At 38.0% G+C, this 21,789-nt stretch overlaps 1 protein-coding gene across 3 annotated transcripts in view; it reads right to left on the bottom strand.

The window, feature by feature from the left end:
- Positions 1 to 20,831, bottom strand: part of LOC124637738 — a 29,172-nt gene extending 8,341 nt beyond the window's left edge. The window contains exons 1-12 of one of the 3 annotated variants that reach the window (XM_047174374.1): positions 20,692 to 20,831; positions 15,912 to 16,061; positions 15,484 to 15,608; positions 15,143 to 15,315; positions 14,672 to 14,805; positions 9,918 to 10,120; positions 9,241 to 9,429; positions 8,355 to 8,497; positions 7,915 to 8,066; positions 7,481 to 7,662; positions 7,094 to 7,269; positions 6,298 to 6,707 (exon numbers count right to left, since the gene is read on the bottom strand). In XM_047174374.1, the coding sequence (XP_047030330.1) occupies positions 6,298 to 6,707; positions 7,094 to 7,269; positions 7,481 to 7,662; positions 7,915 to 8,066; positions 8,355 to 8,497; positions 9,241 to 9,429; positions 9,918 to 10,120; positions 14,672 to 14,805; positions 15,143 to 15,315; positions 15,484 to 15,608; positions 15,912 to 16,053 (2,029 nt within the window). In that variant the 5' untranslated portion in view covers positions 16,054 to 16,061; positions 20,692 to 20,831. Of the gene's footprint in view, positions 1 to 6,297; positions 6,708 to 7,093; positions 7,270 to 7,480; positions 7,663 to 7,914; positions 8,067 to 8,354; positions 8,498 to 9,240; positions 9,430 to 9,917; positions 10,121 to 14,671; positions 14,806 to 15,142; positions 15,316 to 15,483; positions 15,609 to 15,911; positions 18,064 to 20,691 lie in introns of those variants that run through there. The other 2 variants (XM_047174375.1, XM_047174373.1) reach the window with 2 other exon arrangements.
- Positions 20,832 to 21,789: the final 958 nt, after the last annotated feature.

Raw genomic sequence — 21,789 nt, 5'->3', positions numbered from 1 at the left:
TGTATACTCCATTATGTACTACCCTTGTATACTCCCTTATGTACTCCCTTATGTACTACCCTTGTATACTCCCTTATGTACTCCCTTATGTACTACCCTTGTATACTCCCTTATGTACTTCCTTATATACTACCCTTGTATACTCCCTTATGTACTTCCTGATGAACTGCCCTTGTATACTCCCTTATGTACTGCCCTTGTATACTGCCTTATGTACTACCCTTATATACTCCCTTATGTACTTCCTTATATACTACCCTTGTATACTCCCTTATGTACTTCCTGATGAACTGCCCTTGTATACTCCCTTATGTACTGCCCTTGTATACTGCCTTATGTACTACCCTTATATACTCCCTTATGTACTTCTTTATATACTACCCTTGTATACTCCCTTATGTACTTCCTGATGAACTGCCCTTGTATACTCCCTTATGTACTGCCCTTGTATACTGACTTATGTACTACCCTTATATACTGACTTATGTACTACCCTTGTATACTCCCTTATGTACTACCCTTGTATACTGCCTTATGTACTACCCTTGTATACTCCCTTATGTACTACCCTTGTATACTCCCTTATGTACTACCCTTGTATACTCCCTTATGTACTCCCTTATGTACTACTCTTGTATACTCCCTTATGTACTACCCTTGTATACTCCCTTATGTACTACCCTTGTATACTCCCTTATGTACTACCCTTGTATACTCCCTTATGTACTACCCTTGTATACTCCCTTATGTACTACCCTTATATACTCCCTTATGTACTTCCTTATATACTACCCTTGTATACTCCCTTATGTACTACCCTTGTATACTCCCTTATGTACTGCCCTTGTGTACTCCCTTATGTACTACCCTTGTATACTCCCTTATGTACTCCCTTATGTACTACCCTTGTATACTCCCTTATGTACAACCCTTATATACTGACTTATGTACTGCCCTTGTATACTCCCTTATGTACTCCCTTATGTACTACTCTTGTATACTCCCTTATGTACTACCCTTATATACTTCCTTATGTACTTCCTTATATACTACCCTTGTATACTCCCTTATGTACTTCCTAATGTACTGCCCTTGTATACTCCCTTATGTACTGCCCTTGTACACTCCCTTATATACTACCCTTATATACTGCCTTATATACTTCCCTTATATACTGCCTTATGTACTACCCTTGTATACTGCCTTATGTACTACCCTTATACTGACTTATGTACTACCCTTGTATACTCCCTTATGTACTGCCCTTGTATACTCCCTTATGTACTACCCTTGTATACTCCCTTATGTACTACCCTTATACTGACTTATGTACTACCCTTGTATACTCCCTTATGTACTGCCCTTGTATACTCCCTTATGTACTACCCTTGTATACTCCCTTATGTACTGCCCTTGTATACTCCCTTATGTACTACCCTTGTATACTCCCTTATGTACTGCCCTTGTATACTCCCTTATGTACTACCCTTGTATACTCCCTTATGTACTACCCTTGTATACTCCCTTATGTACTACCCTTATATACTCCCTTATGTACTTCCTTATATACTACCCTTGTATACTCCCTTATGTACTACCCTTGTATACTCCCTTATGTACTGCCCTTGTGTACTCCCTTATGTACTACCCTTGTATACTCCCTTATGTACTCCCTTATGTACTACCCTTGTATACTCCCTTATGTACAACCCTTATATACTGACTTATGTACTGCCCTTGTATACTCCCTTATGTACTCCCTTATGTACTACTCTTGTATACTCCCTTATGTACTACCCTTATATACTTCCTTATGTACTTCCTTATATACTACCCTTGTATACTCCCTTATGTACTTCCTAATGTACTGCCCTTGTATACTCCCTTATGTACTGCCCTTGTACACTCCCTTATATACTACCCTTATATACTGCCTTATATACTTCCCTTATATACTGCCTTATGTACTACCCTTGTATACTGCCTTATGTACTACCCTTATACTGACTTATGTACTACCCTTGTATACTCCCTTATGTACTGCCCTTGTATACTCCCTTATGTACTACCCTTGTATACTCCCTTATGTACTACCCTTATACTGACTTATGTACTACCCTTGTATACTCCCTTATGTACTGCCCTTGTATACTCCCTTATGTACTACCCTTGTATACTCCCTTATGTACTACCCTTGTATACTCCCTTATGTACTACCCTTGTATACTCCCTTATGTACTACTCTTATACAAGGTGTTGATTTGCATTTGTGCCACACTTCAGGAGGAGGACATACAATACGTAAATAATCGATTGGAATTTCAGTAGATGGGAAATAACTAATATGCACTGCTTTTTTTGTCATTGTAATGTCGTGGTATTTCCGAAGTTATCCAATTTTATGAATGAAATTTATGAGTGATCGTTGCGTATGCTTTGTGTTTGCGTTTGTGTGAGGGTGCAGCACGGGTTTAATGCCAGAAACAACATAGCTCCAAAATATTGTCAAAAGTTTAACCGATCGCCAATCGAGTTATTAAAAACTGCTGGGTTGCTATCTGGGCAACCCAGTTTCAATTTTACAACCTGTTTCGATACTTACTTATATAGGGTAAACCGAGGTATAACTGGCCACTTTCAATTATTAGCCACTATTCACTTTGACTGCATAAATTAAGAACTATTCTCATAGAACGCCATCTATTATTTATTTTTAGTATTACCTACTCAACTAGCTTTCATTATAGTGACAGTTTTTTCCTCTATGAACACTAGCGCCAAAAATATCGGTCATTTTGTGACAGCACGCGTACGAGTTCCGACGTGAACGGTAAATCCTTAAATTTTTTTTAAGGTAATGATTGAATTTAAAAGTGAATTTTGTAATACTTCGTGTAGTAAACGTGAGTTGATTGTGTGTGTTGTATTGTATAGATGGTAAACGATCGTTTTTTAAGGTTTTATTCTGTCAGTATCTATAATAAAGCGAGATTAGTTGGGTGGCCAGTTATTGATTTTCATTTTTGTGTATTTTCATTTATTGGCCACTCATGCCAGTTACTGAATTATACGCTAATGTCCGAATTTTACGAAAAAATAAACATATTTAGAATGAGTATAAGGCACACTATCGTGTAAAAAAAATCCAGATAAAAATATACACGTTTATCAGTAACTGGCATGGGTGGCCAATTACTGATAGTTGTATGGCCAGTTACTGACGGATTTTTTTTTGTTGGACAGATTTTCTGAAATGTCTCTAAAAAAACGCCAATACTCTAAAGAGGCAATAGAAAATGCTATCAAATTTATTGAAAACAATGAAGGTATCCAATCCAAATAAAACAATTTCTGTTGTCTCAAATATACCTTTCTCGGAATACCTGAAACAAAATCATCATAATCCTGCCCTTATCCCAATTTTATTTGGGGTCGGCGCAGCATGTTTTCTCCTTCTATACTCTTCTATCTGCCGTCATCTCACAAGTAACATTCTTTCTACTTTCACACAATCCATCCATCGTTTCTTTGGTCTTCCTTTTCCACTATATCCGTCCACATTCATACTCATCATGTTCCTCACAACATGATTCTCATTCCTCCGCATCACATGCCCATACCATGACAGCCGGTTTCCACGCAGTTTTTCTGATACCGGCGCTACTTTCAAACTTCCTCTTATATACTCATTCCTCACTCTATCCATTTGCGTAACACCACACATATGTACCTCTTAACATTCTCATCTCTGCCGCATGCAATTGTCTTTCATTCGTCGCTTTTGTGGGCCAGCACTCTGATCCATACAAGACAGCAGGTCTGACAATACTCTTGTAAATTTTCCCCTACCTGAAACAAAATACCTGAATACCTGAAACAAAAGTTGCCCGATTTTCCCAAACGACAACGAAAGCGCCAAATTGAGCGAAACATCCAATCAATATGTTGACAAGATAAGAGAAAAACAATTAAAAAAAGCAAGAAGAAGATGCCGCAAAAGAAGAAAGGAAGAGATTACGAGAAGAGAAAAAAAGTCAAAAAGAGAATGATGTACCAAATAAAAAACTAAAGAATAAAACAAAAAAGACTGCTACTAACAAAATTATAAATAGTCAAGACGAGTCCAAGAAACTGTTGGAAAATAAGAAAAACTAGACTATTGTTTGAATCTAATAACAAGAAGGGTGATCCTATGTAGGCTCTGTAACAAACAATTTCATGAGAATACCATTGTCTCACAGGATTCATATTCCTGAGGCTGAATGTGCCATAATTGTTACAAAGAGAGAGATTACTCTACATCTGATGATGATGATGATGATGTAATTAATTAATTTAAGCACGTCAATAACTACAAATGATAAGTTCCTCGTTACCATACTATGATTTAAGTGCAAACGAACTGTGGTATACTGATCTCATTAAATTAAGCTAAGTTGTAGTTTTTTTTTACGAATTAAGAACCACCTTGTTAGAATTTGTTTTATTATGTTTTTTAAGTTTTTAATTTCTAATATAGTTGCTTTATTCTATATATTTTAATTGATTTTAAATATTATTTTTGCATGGCCAGTTATTGGTATTATGGTGGCTAATATCTAATTTTAAATGGCCAGTTACTACTAAAAAATACTACTTTTTCATTCTGTTAAAATATTACTACATAATTCTATGTTGTTTCATTTTTTACTCACTAATAACGATAAATGGATACTTGCTTTAACTAAAGTTGATACAAGAATATTAATTTCTGGACACATTTCTCCATGGCACTTAAATGAACAACTCGCTGTCCTTAAGTGGCCAGTTACTGGTGAGTTTACCCTATGTACATTGTTACATACTCTATTACTCTCTATTTAATTATTTAAGACTTCTCTATTTAATCGACTGACAAGAAGGGTTATGTTTGTAATAAATGCTGAGCACATAATAAATAGTATAAATGTGAAAGCAAATCTGTCTATCTGTCCAGCTTTCACACCAAAATGACTGAACCGATTTAAATGCAGGCACGCAGACGTCTAGTGCTTTTATTTTCTATCCGGTTGCGTCAAGTAGATCACCCGGGATGCAATGTAGTTAGAACCACGGATAGCAGGTAGACTAACATATAACAACATTTGTGACAACTAATCAATCAACAACTACACAACTTCAAAAAATATCTCCCATTAAAAACCATTCCATCTCTAGTCTCATCCAGCTTCCTAGTTCCACACAAAACCAGCCACAACCAGCATTAACTCTTAGCCACCTAACCCAGAGCCCCCTTTACCCAACCACCAGCACGATAAAACAGACCAAAGTGAACTGGTCATATTAAAAATGCTAACGTATTCCGTTGCAAGCGAAACGATCTTGAAATTTTGATCCACTGGATATTGTGATATAAAATAGTGGTTTCTGTTATTGTTGTGAACCTGCTTTTAAAGGAGTCGTTTTTGTATTTTTGAAATTTGTTTACCATAAGAAGCATATAACCATTTATATGTGCGGTTTATTACCCTCAACTATATCTGTTACTTGCCTGTCGTATTTAAATGCTATCAATGGAACTTTGGGATCTACATAACCCTTTAAAGAAACTTAGTTCTGCTAATTCAATTGACAGAAATCGACATGAACTTCCTAACAGAATCCAAACTAGCGGTAATTACAAAGAGAAGCATGTAATTGACGGCCCAGAAAGCAAGTACTTCTGCCAATTCTAGGCTCAATTTAACACTAAAACCAACCGTAGTTACCACAGTAACATGAAATACATGGTTTATTTACAATTTTGCAGTGGTCGTTACTCTATTATCCCTTCAATTTAGCTAAATGTGAGCGCTGGTGAATTCACCGCGGTTAAACCCACGAGCTTTGTAAATTAACAATCAAACGCTCTGTAATGGCGGCTTGTATTCATGAGGGCGATGACCTCTGGGCTCTGGTATGTAGTTTGTTTTATAGCAATTGCTGGTTTGTGGGTTCAGGTTTATTCTCTAAGGAAGGCTGGAGTTGGAAAGTTTTTTGAATACACAAATCTAGCTTGGCAATCTCAAATGCAATACATAACTTTAGCAAGAATATAGAGGTATTTTTGTTAACTATTATTTTTTGTTAACTGTGATCGTAGATTCGACATTTAATTAGAAACATTTGAAAGAATCTACATTTGTTTAAAAGGATGTGAATTTATTTTTGGAATATTATAAGTTAGCAAACCACCTCAAGACACCCTGTTAACTGTCATCAGGGACTTAGATCCCCCAGAAAGGTTACACAAACACAAAAAGTCAAAAAACTACTCACCAATATGCCGAAATCGGTCCACAAAATCCACCATGGCTTTAGCCCATGCAAACTTCTTAGCCGCATCAAGCAACCCCATGCACGGCTCCAAAGACCCATCATGGACACCAAGACAGTATTCCGCTAACCCATCATACTCCTTCAAACACTTATTCCCATCAAAATCTTCCAAAAACCAGGAGTTCTCCAAAGAGCTGGTGAAAAGACCCTCAAGATATGGCTTTAATACTGGTCCTAAATACTTCTTGTCGTCTTTGGCGCCTTTATAAAGCCAGTTCAAGATGTTCTTCATGACTACCATCTGGTCTTTCAAGTCTTCGCGCCGAAGGTCGGGGTCTCGTCGAACGGCGTCTATCAAGCAAGCTGATGACGCGTCGTAGTAGTCCTTTAGTTTATTCCATTTTTTTGACCTGTTGGTAATTATGTAGATTTAGAGGCATATTTTTAACTACCTTCTGCATGCGGTTTCACCTGCACCTTTGGGAAACTATGTACATACTTTATTATATTATATAAAGAAGTACATTTGGTACGTATTGTACATACATTAACATCTACTACCCTTATATACTCTCTTTATGTCATCCCTTGTACCTATTGTTGTTTTATGATGTACTTTTTTGTACTCGCTCATATACTTATGTTTTCCTATATTCTCCTTCATATACTCTCCCTATATCGCAATATACCTCCGCAAATTGATGATTTACCCGTGCCACCATAGTTTTCATTAAAATCTACTTATGCCTACTACTCTGGAGTTGCTATAATTTGCATATCATACCTTCAAACTCACCTATAAGCTGACAGCTCTCTATCAAACTCCCCCACATTCCTGGAGTGGAAGTTGTTCAGGTACAGGTCCCGAGCCTGGTCCAACATGATCGCCAACACATGTATCAGATCCTCAATAGGCTCCTGGTCTAATGATGTCACCTGGATGAGGTTTGCTCTGAAGGTGCTGTGGTTTTCCTGCAAGAAAATAAAGAACTGAAAAATACCGTTATAAAAATTCTCATCTTAAGAATTTCTTTAACGACTATTGTGCATAACGTTATTGGATCTGATCAACCAGAGATAAAATGTATGGGATCTTCTAGGTTCTAGCCTGGACCTTGTCAGGCTTTCCCAGTGGCTGAGGAGGGCTGTCTGCAGGCACCCTGAGGAGTCGGAGTACACTTACACACGTCACCATAGTCTTGCAGTGCAACAGTTCGCTGGCGAGCCTCCACAGGTAGCGCAGCTGTCGGCGCGAGTACGTGGGAGTGGAGCCTGCGGACACGCGAGCCGACCTGTTCAGGTTCTCCCAGCGGCTGAGGAGGGCTGTCTCTAGGCATTCTGATGGAGATGGTGGTATGTCTTCACCTAGGACATGAAATAATTATGTCAGGAGGTATCCTGGTATATACAGGCACTGATACATAAAGAGGTTTTGAAGAAACAAAGTCGGTTTTAGTCAATAAGAGTGATACTGCACACATAGCGGTAGGATCCTTCATTTGAGGAATTACCATAAAAAGGGGGGCAACTCTGCAGAAACAAGTAAAATGCATCCTACTGAACTTCGGGTGATATGCTCTAAATGTGAAGCTTTTTGCGAATGTGTCCATATTATACCAGCAACATGATGCATCTGCACTAAACAGGCCTTGATGCAGGCAGCATCCCCCGCCCAGTCGGCGTCCCGCGCCCCTCGCCGCACCAGTGACCCGCGAGCCACTGGGAACACGTAGCCGGCGGGACCGCCACGGTCACATAGGGCGTATAACCTGGCAAGACATTTCAAGAAGAATAAAAAAATCTTTATTTTCTCTTCAATCAATAATTAACTGTTGAGTAAAGTATCATAAAAGTTGCAATTTTTAGAGAATGTTGACTGATTAAGGTCATGAAAGGGGACGAAACTGTTCCTAATATTTTTTGAAGCCAAAAGATATCATTCAATTGGTCAGTTTCTGAAAAAGAATTGCAAAAGTTTTGATCAGAGTAAACTGAAACCTTCATATTATTTTTTCAAATCACATAAAAAATATTGCTATGTGTATGTACAAACTTACGAATCAAGCACCAGCAACAGATGATGTGAAGCATGAGCGGCCACACAGCATCTCGCAGCTGAATGCGCGTAGGCACCGCAGCGGTCCAGCCTACGCCGTAGCGCGCTGCTGCCGGCGTAGCGACTTAGCACTCGTAGCGTGCCCTACGCACAACAGAAAAGATTTAATATAATGGCAAGGGCATGAAATCATCCAGAAGGTTTTAATTCAAGGCAAGGGTCATGAAATTATCCCTTCCATTTTTTTTGTAATTTCGATGAGATTTAGGAAGACCGCGGAACATAACTTCAAACTTGTGTGGCGGCCGCCTCTGCTGGCAGTGCCGGCAGCCAGAACTAATCTGCTGGCGAAGGCACCCCTCACCCGCACAATACGGGTAATAAACGAAGTGCATGAGAGAATAGATTTGTTTTCGTGCAATCTGAATGAATTAGCAATAGTATTGTTAATATTATTAGTTATATTTATTAGGAGATTTTATTGTGTTATTTAGTGTTATTTTTTCATAATTTTGGTATAGTTAATTTTGATTTCCAGTTTTGTTTTGTTTTTTTTTGTGTTAGATATAAGTGAATTTTAGGTAATATTTTTGTATTTGTAGCTATTGTGGACACCACTATCGAATTGGTTAAACTGTGATGGTAGTGTGTATGTGTAAATAAATAAATAAAACTTATTGTTTAATTGACAAAATCCGCCGTTGGTAATTTGAGCAATCTAAAGAAAAAGATATGAGATATAAACATTATGATAGTCCCATTCAGATTACATTAAACCAAAGCTTTAAAGATAAGATAAAGTCATTTATCAAAAGAAAGCTGAAATTCAGCGCTATTTGAAAGTTATTCCTATCATCACAACTACATTACTTTCACAATCCAGTCACCTGATAAGTTCCTTCTCTCATCTTGTCTATCAGCACATTCAGGGCTCCTGCGATCCTAGCGACAGTAGACAGGTCAGAACAGTGGGCGTCTAACTCTGCTTCTAACGAGGGGTTCCATAACTGCCAGGTCGATGAGCGATCACCACAGACCAGCGTGGATGGTGGGCCTACTGCTGCAGCGTAGTAACCCTGAAGAGAAGAATTATTTTTGGTAATGAAGCTTGTGAATAGATATTAGGATACACTAAATTTTTCACAGTTTTATCTCTGTTGCAGCTAATGCCCGAACCGCGGATACACCTAGGTTTAACCGGCTACAGCCAAAGGCAAGAAGATACAGCTATGTTTAGTCGCATATGGCATGTATATCTGGTAAAAACTAGGTGTAGCCGGAGCTTTAGCCATAACATGAACTAAATATAACTCGATAAAAAGAATTGAATTACAATTTCAAAATAAAGAATACCTACGGTGCATTGATAGCGTAATTAAATAAATAGCCATTTGATATTTTGAACACTCGATGTTTTGGCAATTCGACTATCTATGTATATTTTATATACTACTATTTTTAATTTCGATGTTACATGTTCGAACATTTGGTACTTTATTAAAAAATATGGAATTAAAATCTAACAATACTTCTCACCACACTCATTTTCTCCCGGTTAACTCACCCCCTGAGCACTGGTATAATGCAACAACGCCAGCGGATGAGTGAGAGGCACTCTACTCGTATACGCGGCTGCACTGCACCCCTCGACCCTGGCTCCTAACATCAGCTTGGCTTCAGCTTCACCAGCTCCGACGCGGACCATCACCCAGGCTGCCCCTTCGACGATGGCGAGGCGACGGTCAGGAGTTGAGAGGAGGGAGGCACCTTGAAGTAAATAAGATATTTAACCTATTAGTAATTTATTTGTGTTACCCATAGGTAATACTAGAACAATACCGAACTGTTTAATAATTATTTTAAGATATTTAAAACACGACACAATATTTTAACGAACTTTTTACTTTACTTAACAATAAGTGAAATAAAACCGGCCAAGTGCGAGTCGGAATCGCACGAAGGGTTCCGTACCATTATTTAGAAAATCAGCAAAAAAAATCACGTTCGTTGTATCGGAGCCCCCCAAAAATATTTATTTGATTCTAGTTTTCATATTTGTTGTTATAGCGGCAACAGAAATACATCATCTGTGAAAATTTAAACTCTCTTACTATCATGATTCATGAAAAACAGCCTGGTGACCAACGGACGGATGAACAGACGGACGGACGGACAAAGGAGCGAAAACAATAGGGTCCCGTTTTACCTTTTTGGTAGGGAACCCTAAAAAATACGTGTTATTTAATATGAGATTTAATTCATAATTATGTAATTTCATAAGACAAAATGTAATCACACAATTTTTTTTATGCTAACTAAATATTAACAAATTCTTGGTCATGAGGCTGGATCGAGTAAATAAAAACATGAGATGAACGTTTCCAGGAATTTTCGCGTAGAACAGGTTACTCATATACACGTTCGAATAACATTGTACTCAGTATTCCATTACTTAAAATGTTGTTTTTCATTTTGTGAGTTAAAACAGTAAATAAGTGTTAACGAAAATTTATTGAAACAAACGAAGCTATTTGTATGTATTTAATTTCAGTAGTATAAGTGATGTAATTACCGTGGTCCATGTTTTTCTGTTTTTTAACTTCCCTGTCCCATGAATTGTATGTGATACACACCGATTGTTCAACTATTGTGTCTGCTTCATGGACAGTGAAATGTTAAAATAAGCAGTAACAGTAAATTAAATGACTGCAGAGCTACCTTATTACCGGTCACTGAATAACTTCTTGTCCCTGGGGAAATCAGTTCACAGTCCAGTGAACTACGGGCGAATATGTACTAATGTTGTCCATTCACCTTTCGAAAGGTTGTTTCAACCTCATCATAATATTCTGGGGTTGATAATAACAAAAAGTAAAAGTTTGCAATAATTGTTGGGATCCTCAACCTCCTCAACCCAGCTACAAACCCGGCAGCCCAATTTAATAAAACACATACATTAGATAAATCAGAATAAGGCCTAAACTTAACACACCTTTTGAAACCCAAAAGCATAGTAATAACTCTAAATAAGATGAATACAGCTCTTTTCTTCTCAAGTTTCATTTATTCATCCGAGCCATTCAGTCGTGCGCTTGCCCTAATTTATTAAAAAAAAAACTCTTCATATTTCATTCTCTGTCCCCGAGTGGGTCTTGCTCATGGAGAACAAAATGACTAGCGGAGGTGCCATAACGAAAAATCTCCTAAGAAAGTAGCACGCCAAAATGCGGGTGTGCGGGGGACGAGGAACGTTACTGTCTTCGCTCGCATACGCCTTCTTTGGACCCAATATTGCTTTATAATACCAAAAATTGTTGACAGAAGTCATAAAGAACCCGAACGCCTCGTAAGTGCGCTTGTAACTGGTCGTTTTGATCAAGCAGACCGTACGTATTTGACCTAGAAGACTGACCTACATGCATTATTGCATCTCCGATCAAATTTCCTTACTCCGGTGTTTTGCAGAAATATTAGGTCTACTCGAGTTGATATTAAGCAGCTAATGAAATAAATGTAGCGAGCCAGAATAATGAACCGAGGAAAGGTAACTGGCGTTTCATATTTTGTAAATGTTATTTGTTTAAATTAGGCTGCTTTGAGAATATTAACGCGTCGCTGAGATGTTTGCTTTTAGAAGTATCATAGCCTTTTTAAATTACTTAGGTTTTTCTTATCTTAATTTATCGGACCTATACTGACAGATACAAGGGAAAAACTACATGTGTGCTGAGAGGAAAAAAAAATTGTTTGTTTGAACTTGGCTCTGAAACTACTGAACCGTATTGAAAAAATCTTTCATTGTTGGTAAGCTACACTCTTCCCGTAATAAAGTCTCTATTTTATCCCAATATGAGAAGCAGCTCCCACGGGACGTGGTCGAAACCACGGCAAACGGAAAAGTACAAAACACACACAAGAGCTGTATCACATAATTTGGATCTAAGTTTTTCAAAAAAATACCAAATATTCGTTGTGCTTAATACATGTGCAGAATAAATGTGTAACGAGAACGAAAACAATATTACAAAGTTGAACAGTCGAGCGGCGAGCAACTGTCAAACTGAATAAACAGTGGAGAACTAATCTCTGCGCATATGGTAAATGTGAACAATAAAATAATGTTACAAGACAGTTGTGAGCGAATTCACCGCGGGGTTAAATAGGTGACCTCGACGTTACCGTGTACAATTTATGTATGTTTGTGTTTGCATATTTTATTTCGAAGCTTGTGGGAGCGTTAAGTGCATAGTCGTTTTGTATTTAGGACTTTGCAAAGAGTGTAGTTTTAATTAATTATATAATTATTTTTTACATATAAAGCTCTTAAAAGAATGTGGACTTTTCTAAAATGGTTTTCTAAACACATTTACCCAAACATTGGTAAATTGAAACACAGTGTTCTAATAGACTTCCTACAGGTATTCCAATCAACTGATCTTAGAAACCGCGATTCAATAAAGCACCTGTCTCTTAAAGAAGTTCATTAAAAACCTGATTTCCTCCAACAAACTATACAAGCAGTCAAGCACAGAACGGAAGCGAAAGAAACTTCCCACTTAACTACAGGTTAACTTGCAAAGAACCTTCACACCAAACTCTCAGTTTCCAATAGCGGTAACCGAAGTTTATTAGTTTAACCGCCTCCGAACAATCTGAACCGAGCCGCTCGGAATATTTCCTTTAATTAAAACTTGGCTAACTTTCGCGTGCTGAAAGGTTAATATGAAAATAAATGTGTGGCTCTGATGTGTGGCTCGTTCAATTAATGCCTTTGTTTGCTATTTCCTGAAATGACGGATATGTATGTTCCTTGTAAATGGGAAATATGTAATCATAATAATATTGGGACACCTTTCACATACGGACAGTTAACACTAAAGAGAGCTATTGAATAGATTGTCTTCTAACACAACTGATAAACTACACATCCCTACTAATATTATAAATGCGAAAGTAACTCTGTCTGTCTGTTACGCTTTCACGTCTAAACCACTGAACTGATTTTAATAAAATTTGGTACAGAGATAGAGTTGACCTTGAGAAAGAACATTTATTTCATTATTATTTATTTATTATTATGTCCCGACATTTATTTTTATGTAATTTTGCAGATCTCTCTTTTGGTTTCCTACTTTTAGCATCAAATGAGATTTATCAACCCAGGAATAATTTTTCCTTCAATTTTCACCAAAACCTTATTAGAAAATTTCGAATTCGAAAATTCGTCGTGGAATCAAAGCATTCTTTAGAAACGTGGACCAGAGCATCTGTGTGACCAGTCACATTCCTCAGTCCGTCACGAGACGATTATCACATTCCTTGAGTTCCGTGAATCTACTGGACTTTTTGTTAGCACGGTTGGGTAAACTGATCTGAATGATATGGGTGGATTGTGGCCTAGTTTTAAAAGTAGTTTGTTGGGGAAAAATTTATTTTAGTGGCTTTGTTGTGGAGTAAGTAAATTATAAGTGCCTAGTTGTATATGTACCACAGTCTCAACCACTGTTTTTTTATGTTAACATTTTTGTTAAATAATCAAAGCTCCAATTTCTTCCGAATATTTGAAAACCTTTTAGAGGTTTTGAAGACCTAGTATTCAAAATTATACAACAAAAAAGTCTTGACTCCCGAAACATATTTTTTTTAAGTAGATGTAAATATGTTTTTGAACATATACCAAAATAATCCTTAACAGTACCAATAAAGAACATAATTAACCATATACCACAAAATACCATCAGGGACAGATAACGTTAGCCAACACATTCGTGCAAGTCCCAGGAATTCCTGCAGGCGATAACATTACATTCCTGCAACGGCGGCCATGTTCCAAATGTCGTCCAGATATGTATGTCTTTGTAACGTCTTGTGAACGATAGTAGGTTAAAATTGGATGTTGAATGAATTGGTGTGAGTTTACAGTATAAAGTAGTAAGGAATCCATTTATGTTGGCAATAAGAAGGTGCAAAAGTGTAGTTGCAATTTCTTCGTATGCTTGATAAGACATCATTTCGGCTTTTACTTTGTATCACTTTCGTAACTAAAATTTAATCGCTAGTAAATATTAGTTAGCAGCGAATCAATATCAAGCAACGTTTGACACGGCCGTATTGTGGATGGCTGACCATCCATGTCATAACGAGTTAGTACATGCTTCGATAAGCACGTGTGTGTGTAGCCCGGGAACGCAAAATGGAGAAAAGCAATTGCTCTTGACGCTTACTGGCAGCTGCTGAAATGCATATAGTTAGACTGCCTATTTGCGGCTGACGACAACACATATGGAAGAGAATAAGCAAATAAGAACTTATCCTCACCTCTCTGCAGATAGCAGTGTCGGTAAGGCTTGGCTCTGGGTGCAGCACGAGCAGAGAGCACGCGCGAGCCGCCGCCGCCGCGAGCCCCAGTGCAGCGCGCGATCAGCTCCACCCAGCGCTCCACTATCTTATCTCTAGGGAAACAAATATCGTGCTGATGAAAGATAACTTTTACGTATACAAACAATAAGGAACTTCCAATTTGCTTGCTATGAGAAAATATGGCACTACTAAGAAAATCGTGAGAGATTATTTTCCTTATTAAAGAGTCTTTTCAATTTTGCAAACTGCTACTGTTTCAGATATCAAGTTATATTTTATTCAGGTATCTACAGTTTTATTTGCCAGATAGGCAGTCACTTCATGTAAAACTAGGATGAAAGTAAATGCAAACTACAGACGGTCAAAGTGAAAGCTAACCAGCCCCAGACAATTGAAAAAAAGGCCAGGTAGATGATGATAATAAAGTACCTGCACAAATATCCCGAAGGAGTAAGAAACTCCTCCCACTTGTCGGCCTCCTTCCCAGTGAGTCGTATTCGCCCGTAGCCTACCGGCCCATCTTGCAGGCGGCAGTCATCACCGGAGTTCAGGGGAGGAAGAGAGTCCAGCGTTATCAAGTACTCCAGAGAACGGGACCGCATCTGTCCCAAGAATGTACGTTATTGATAAATAATTGATTTCCAATTTAAAGTGTTTTTTAACCTCATCTTGTTAGGTACCATGGGACACATTTATGTAAAATGGATTTTGCTTTTCTCTTTGGGTATGGAATCCTGAAAAATACCCTTGAGTATTAAAAAGTGATATACCTTCTTCCCTCTATGTAGTGCTATGAGATGACTGCATCTGAACCTCGGGTCTCTCTGTCCAGCGCCATCCACAATCCTTTGCACCAGGCTTTCTACCGCGCTCTCTAACTCTGTTGATATCCTTCCTGTAAATAGAAACCAAAAATACATATAGCATCAGAAATTCTTTATCTTGACTTGTTACCAATTTATTTGGTGTTGGCAGACATGTTTTCAGCTCTCACTATTTTCTGTCAAACGTCATAGTAACATCCCTTCTTATTCATGTCCTCTTTCAGGTAATCGTCCATATTTTCTTCGATCTACCTCTGCTTCTCCATCCATCCATATTCGTACTTAGCACACTCTTTGTATCATTCGTTTCATACATTTATAAGACCAATAATTACGCTAGCTATAAAAATCTAGAATATTCGTTGCCCACAAACCTGTCTGATCCTCTTCCCAAAGATTATCCACATAGGAGTTCAGCACACGGAGTTGGTTGTGCGAGAACCGCAACCCTGAGGCTGGCAGGCGCAGGTCACCTCCTGGTGTTTCGGTTGCCAAGCCTGATGCTCCTGACCCCATAACTAATGCTGTACCGACGACAAAAGAAGATAATTTTATCATTCGACCGCTACCTCCAGACTTCCTACTCGCAGAGTCAGAAAGAAGAGAAGGCGTGTATCATCATTAATTGTGGTATTGAATTCTGGCACAATATATGTACTTGTCAATTAGCACAATGCAACGTAAGTGATCATTAGTGTAACAAAAAGCTTATTAAATTATTAGACATAGGATAATAAATATTTATCATATATTTCTCTGCCAGATTAACATCTATGATAACGGATCCTGGACAGCCATATAGTGTAATCTCACGTATTAGATTAGCCTAGTCATATTGTACTGTGATCATACTAATAATTACTCAGACAGCTTGAGATGGGCAAGATAGATTCAATTGATTTTAAAAACATCGCTAAAGTACCAACACTATCCAACTCTATTTTTATCTTCATTATCAACACGACACTTTGTTTTACTATGGATACTTGTTCATTTTTAAAGTCGCGTGACAATCAGCGATAAAGCAGACAGTTGTAAGCAGCTAATTGCGATGTTATCTCATTGATGCGCTGACATTGTACGTGCTAATACAATAGCTTTGCACGCTGTTGGTGTGACGCGACCTTTAGTCTCGAAAATCAGGTGTTCTATGTTTGTTGGGTGTTTTTGATCTGGTTCTAGCAAATTGTAGCGGAAAGGGTAAAGATAGATGCAATTTATTTTGGTTTTGTGCAATATTCTTACCAAAATGTACACTGTACAGGTGCTTAAAATGAGACGGCTGTCTGTCAGCTTAGGACTAAGATACCGATTATTTAGTTTCAGTAAATATGTAGCTACACTGATTCAGAAATAAGTTATGTCTTTAAGTAATTATTTTTTTTTAATCAAAATAAATATTGCGTTAAATAACCGGAGTCAGATTAACTACATTCATAAATTGTCACCTCGCACCTAGCAACTAACATTGTTGTTACAAATCAAGCGAGATGTTTATCCTAAACTTTCCTTCCCATCGATTTACCCCAAACACGATGATCGATACAATGACAATCGATTGTGTAACAGCGATGACACGGTGTGCGCGGGCGCACAATGTGAGCAGAAATCAAAATGGCCGATTGTCGCACTTCCGCCGGAAGCGCATTATGTGGTGCCGGTCATGCGAACAGGTGACCGTGATCTATGTGGACTTGTTTACCACGTTTATGAACGAATTTCTACCTACACGGAAAGGACAAATAAATGTCGGAGAGGAAATTAAGACGGGTTTGCTTCGATACCTACTTTCTTCTATCAAGCTCTCTCTGCGAAGGATTGCGACTCCGTTTTTTCGAATCGTCATTGTCACATTTAGGACGTGACTCTAAGCACCATCCTAATATGCTTCACCGAACCTACCTAACCTAACAACCTTCCTTTTAAATGTTTACCTAATACGTAATACAGTATTTCCAAACTATGACCTAATGCAGAAACTGTGCCTACTGATAAGTCGGTCAGTAGGAGCCTCTTCCACTATACCATGCAGATGCTTGAATATAAATCGAGAGCTCCTTATGACACTAAGAAGAATCTGATCTCCGTTCAACAGTTTTACAAGAAGCCTGCCTCATCAGTATTCATTACTATGTTATATGTTAGCAAAAATAGTTAGGTTGGAACTAGCCCCTTATTTCTTGAGACTACTCCCCGCTTGTTCCACTATTTCTTCTTACCAACAAAAACACATAAAACGTGATGAATTGCGCGCGTTTTTGGGGGGTGTCTTTAGTAAACTTGACCTTCAGAAACTGCTTATTTTCACCCTATTTTGAATAAATTACAGCGTTTACAAATACAATCTGTGAGAACTACTTTGACCACTCTAATAAAAAGCAGCCTCAGCCTTCCTTGAGACACTGGTTGTTTTAAGAAAACTGACGTTTATATTCTCGGTGAACTTGAACCCTAATTATGTTGGATTGATGCACCATTTCAATGAAATTAAATACCAAATGTGCATGCAGATAGTAAAGTACAATAGTCTGGAGTGAAACTCAAGAGCTCTTAGATCGGGGCCATGCCACTAGACCCCTTTCAAGACCACTCAGGTTTTAGAGCATTTGCGGAATAACAGTTCGGTGAATTCGTCACCTGTACACAATTGAATGAATCATTCATGCTTATTACACTTCATAAACTTACTGAAAACTTACTTGATGAAAAATGAACCAAAATACCCAAACTAATAGTATAAATGTATAAGAACTCTGTCTGCCGCGCTTTCACCTGAGAAAGGATATATATGATACTTTTTATCCGAATGCGTAAGTAAGTAGTTCCTAGGTTGCTTTAGGTGGAATAACGGGGAATAACTAGTAAAGATATAACCGATGGATTCTATTCGTAGAACATCCAAAGATTGATAAGAATGAATCCACAGAAAATTGTAAATGATGATGATGATGTCCTCCTAGCCGATTATCGGCTACGGCGGCTGTTCTCATGTAAGGAGATTAGCCAACTGCGCAGGACATATTATAGTGAACAAGCATTTGCGCAGACACAGGTGCACTCCCTATTCCTTCACTCTCATAGCCCGATGGGACGGCAATCCGACACGACCGGAGAGAGATCAGGCGCAAGACCGACATTTACGTGCTCTCCGATGCACGGGTGTATCAATCACCAACTTCCAGGCTCCGGGCTGCTTTGTCTAAGTGGTAGTGTGAATACCACTATACTTTCAAGCAATGTGTATGCACAATGTTCTAAATTTTCGCTTAGTAAGTAGATAAATAGCTATTTATTTATAACTGGTTTGTATATCTACAGCCAAGCCCGTTTTATAATTACAACTAGTTCTTATCTGTAGAAGTTTGCTTTAAACAAAATTGTTCCTGTAATATATTGTGAAAGTAACGTATGAAACCACGGAAAACATTTATTGAGCGTTTTCTTCAAATATTTTTAATATTAATATTTTACTTCTATACTAACATTACAAAGGGGGAACATTTTTTTATTTGTTTGCAATGGCTACAAAACTACTGAACCAATTTGAAAAATATTTCACAGTTGCAAAGCTACGCTCCTCCCGAGTAACACAGGCTATATTTTATCCCGGTACGGGAAGAATTCCCAAGGATGCAGGTGAAACCGCGGAAAATGGCTAGTGAGTCATAATAAGCAACCATTCTAGTGCAAGTACATGGTAACGCGCCAAAATAAATAAACAACGAAACAAACAAAAGGTTTTTCTATAAATACATTTCCTATAATTAAACGTTACAATCCGCCATGGCAGCGGACAGTCGCCGTACCCTTCAGCCCATACCAATTATCTTTTTTTTCGCGAATAGAGTGGTTATTCATCTTTTTGCTGGTCAGTGACGGTCGAGCGTAGAGCTCTTAACCAAATGGAACCGACAACTCAAATCTACACACATCAAAAACTGCCAATTAACTTGTGGGAACCGAAGAAATGCATTAAATAGGGATACTATGCAACTAACTTACACGTGCAAAAATTATAAAATCTTTACGCACACATGCCATCCTCTGTCTAGCCTTTTCCCAACTATATTGAGGTCGGCTTCCAGTCTAACCAGATGCGGCTGAGTAGGTACCAGCTTTTACATTAAGCGGCTGCCTATCTGACCTCCTTAACTTTATGTTACCTACCCGGGCAACCCGATACTCCTTGATACATAAAGCACCGAAGTGCACATGAGTAAGACCAGCGCTTTTGTATTTGGGATCAAGCAACGCAATGGCGTCTCCAGTAAGTTGAATTATCTAATCGTCCAAGTGGTTTCCGTCTCGTTTACAATAGGTAACCGATGGCCGGACATTTCGACGACTAATAGTAGTCATTAGGACTACGTTGATGTATGTGACGCGTAACAATGAGGAACTGTTTTACAATTGGTTTACAATTCATTTTGTGTTAGATTTCGATGTCGGTTTTGAATTTTTGAATGAGAATTTCGAGAATTCTAAATTAAAGAATTCTAATTCTAGAAGAAGAGTGTTTTGTGTCTTACAATAGACTGTTTTATCAATTGAATTTACATAATTAGTAAAAAGTACCTAATAATATTGCAGGTTCTGCTTGCATGACTGACATAATTATTACCATGATTGCATCTAAATGATTCATGAGAAACCAATTGATTAATATGCCATTACCCGGCGTCACCTTCGAGGCTTGACCTTAATTCCTTAAACCATAGCTGTCATGGTGGTCTTATGGTGTGATGAGATAATCCCTCGCCATAGAGAACTTAGATATGGGAGATTATAACGTCGGGTAGTATGGTAGACGGTGTTACGTCATTGAAATTATGTTAGTGTAGGTATTGGTGAAAAATTTTGAAGAGAAAATCTATGAATTTATTTTTTATGTAGGTACTGTAAATCGAACCTCGATTTCCACTCACAACGTAAAGTTTTCTAATTTGTTTTAAAATGTAGGATCCATTGAACAATAAATAAATAGAATAATTACTTGGCAAATCCAAACTACCCACGTAACTTGGTTTTTGGTGGCTTACATAATAAAGTCAAGTTTACTGTCAACGAAAAACACTTCTTAATAATTAACAACAGATAAAACAACCAAACTTCAACACGACATAATCCAAATAAAAATAACGAAAAATATTTTACCTGTTTCCCAAAACTTTCACAATTTATAAACACAAAATACAAAACTAAAAACAAACTTCCATAGCTGTCAAAATTGGCGCGCAAAGTTTCGTAGTATTGTCCCGAGGCACAGGCGGCGCGGCATACAGCCACACAACAAATGTTTGTGTGTCCGAACCACTGTTTACTCAGTCATTCCGCCATTGTTACCATGGAGGTTGGAGGACGAATCGCCTATTATGTTTTACCATACCGCTTTACACTTTTTGGACAAAAAATCTGTTAGATGTGTTAGATTTTCCGCGTATTTGTTATTGGATGATTGGAATAATGCTTACTTAGAATACACAATCATTATAAACCTAAAGATAATGATTGTGTTTTTATCAAGGACATTCAAAAAAAGGTTTAGGTACATTTATATAAATACGTGCGTCCCTCTATTCGCTGTAACTTATTAAATATTTTAAATCCTCAAATGTTATATTCACCGCACAACTTTGAAGTCAGTCCGTTACCTAACTTCAAACCTTCAACTGCTAAAATATTCATCCCGATAATACCCGTAGACACATAGTTACGTAAACTTGAATAGTTTCGTTATCAGCTGGGCGAAGCGCCTTATCGCGCAAGTTTTGCCCCAAATGTAAGTCTCCACGTTGAACAGTATTAAAAAGCTATTAGGAACGGCGAACACTGTGAATTCTTTGGCTTTTCCAGCTGTTAGTTCGCCGATCTTTTACGATGGCAAAGTTACATTTCGGTACGTGTTTTTAAGTGCGTTGACGTGGTTATTTGGTGTTACAAGACGATCTTGGCACACTGGACACTTGTACAAAAGTTTATTTTCTTACTAAAAACTATTTTACTTATTATGTACTCCCTCATATACTTACCTCTCACTAATATGTGCTCTCTCGTGTACCTACTCCCATATACATTCCCCCTACCTATTAACTTCCTTAAGGAGGGACCTGTACGTAGGGACCTACTCCCTTAGGTATATGTATGTATACTCTCTCTCCTATACTCCTACTACAGAGGATCACCAGCCATATTGAATGGATGGGTTCACAACCTTTTATTTGATGGCTGGATGCGCCCCTGCTTGTATCTTAT

Source organism: Helicoverpa zea, chromosome 16, assembly GCF_022581195.2.
Source record: "Helicoverpa zea isolate HzStark_Cry1AcR chromosome 16, ilHelZeax1.1, whole genome shotgun sequence".
In the NCBI taxonomy this organism is placed as follows: Eukaryota; Metazoa; Arthropoda; class Insecta; order Lepidoptera; family Noctuidae; genus Helicoverpa; species Helicoverpa zea.
The sequence above is the reverse complement of the archived record's forward strand: the minus strand, read 5'-3'. Positions and strand labels throughout refer to the sequence as shown.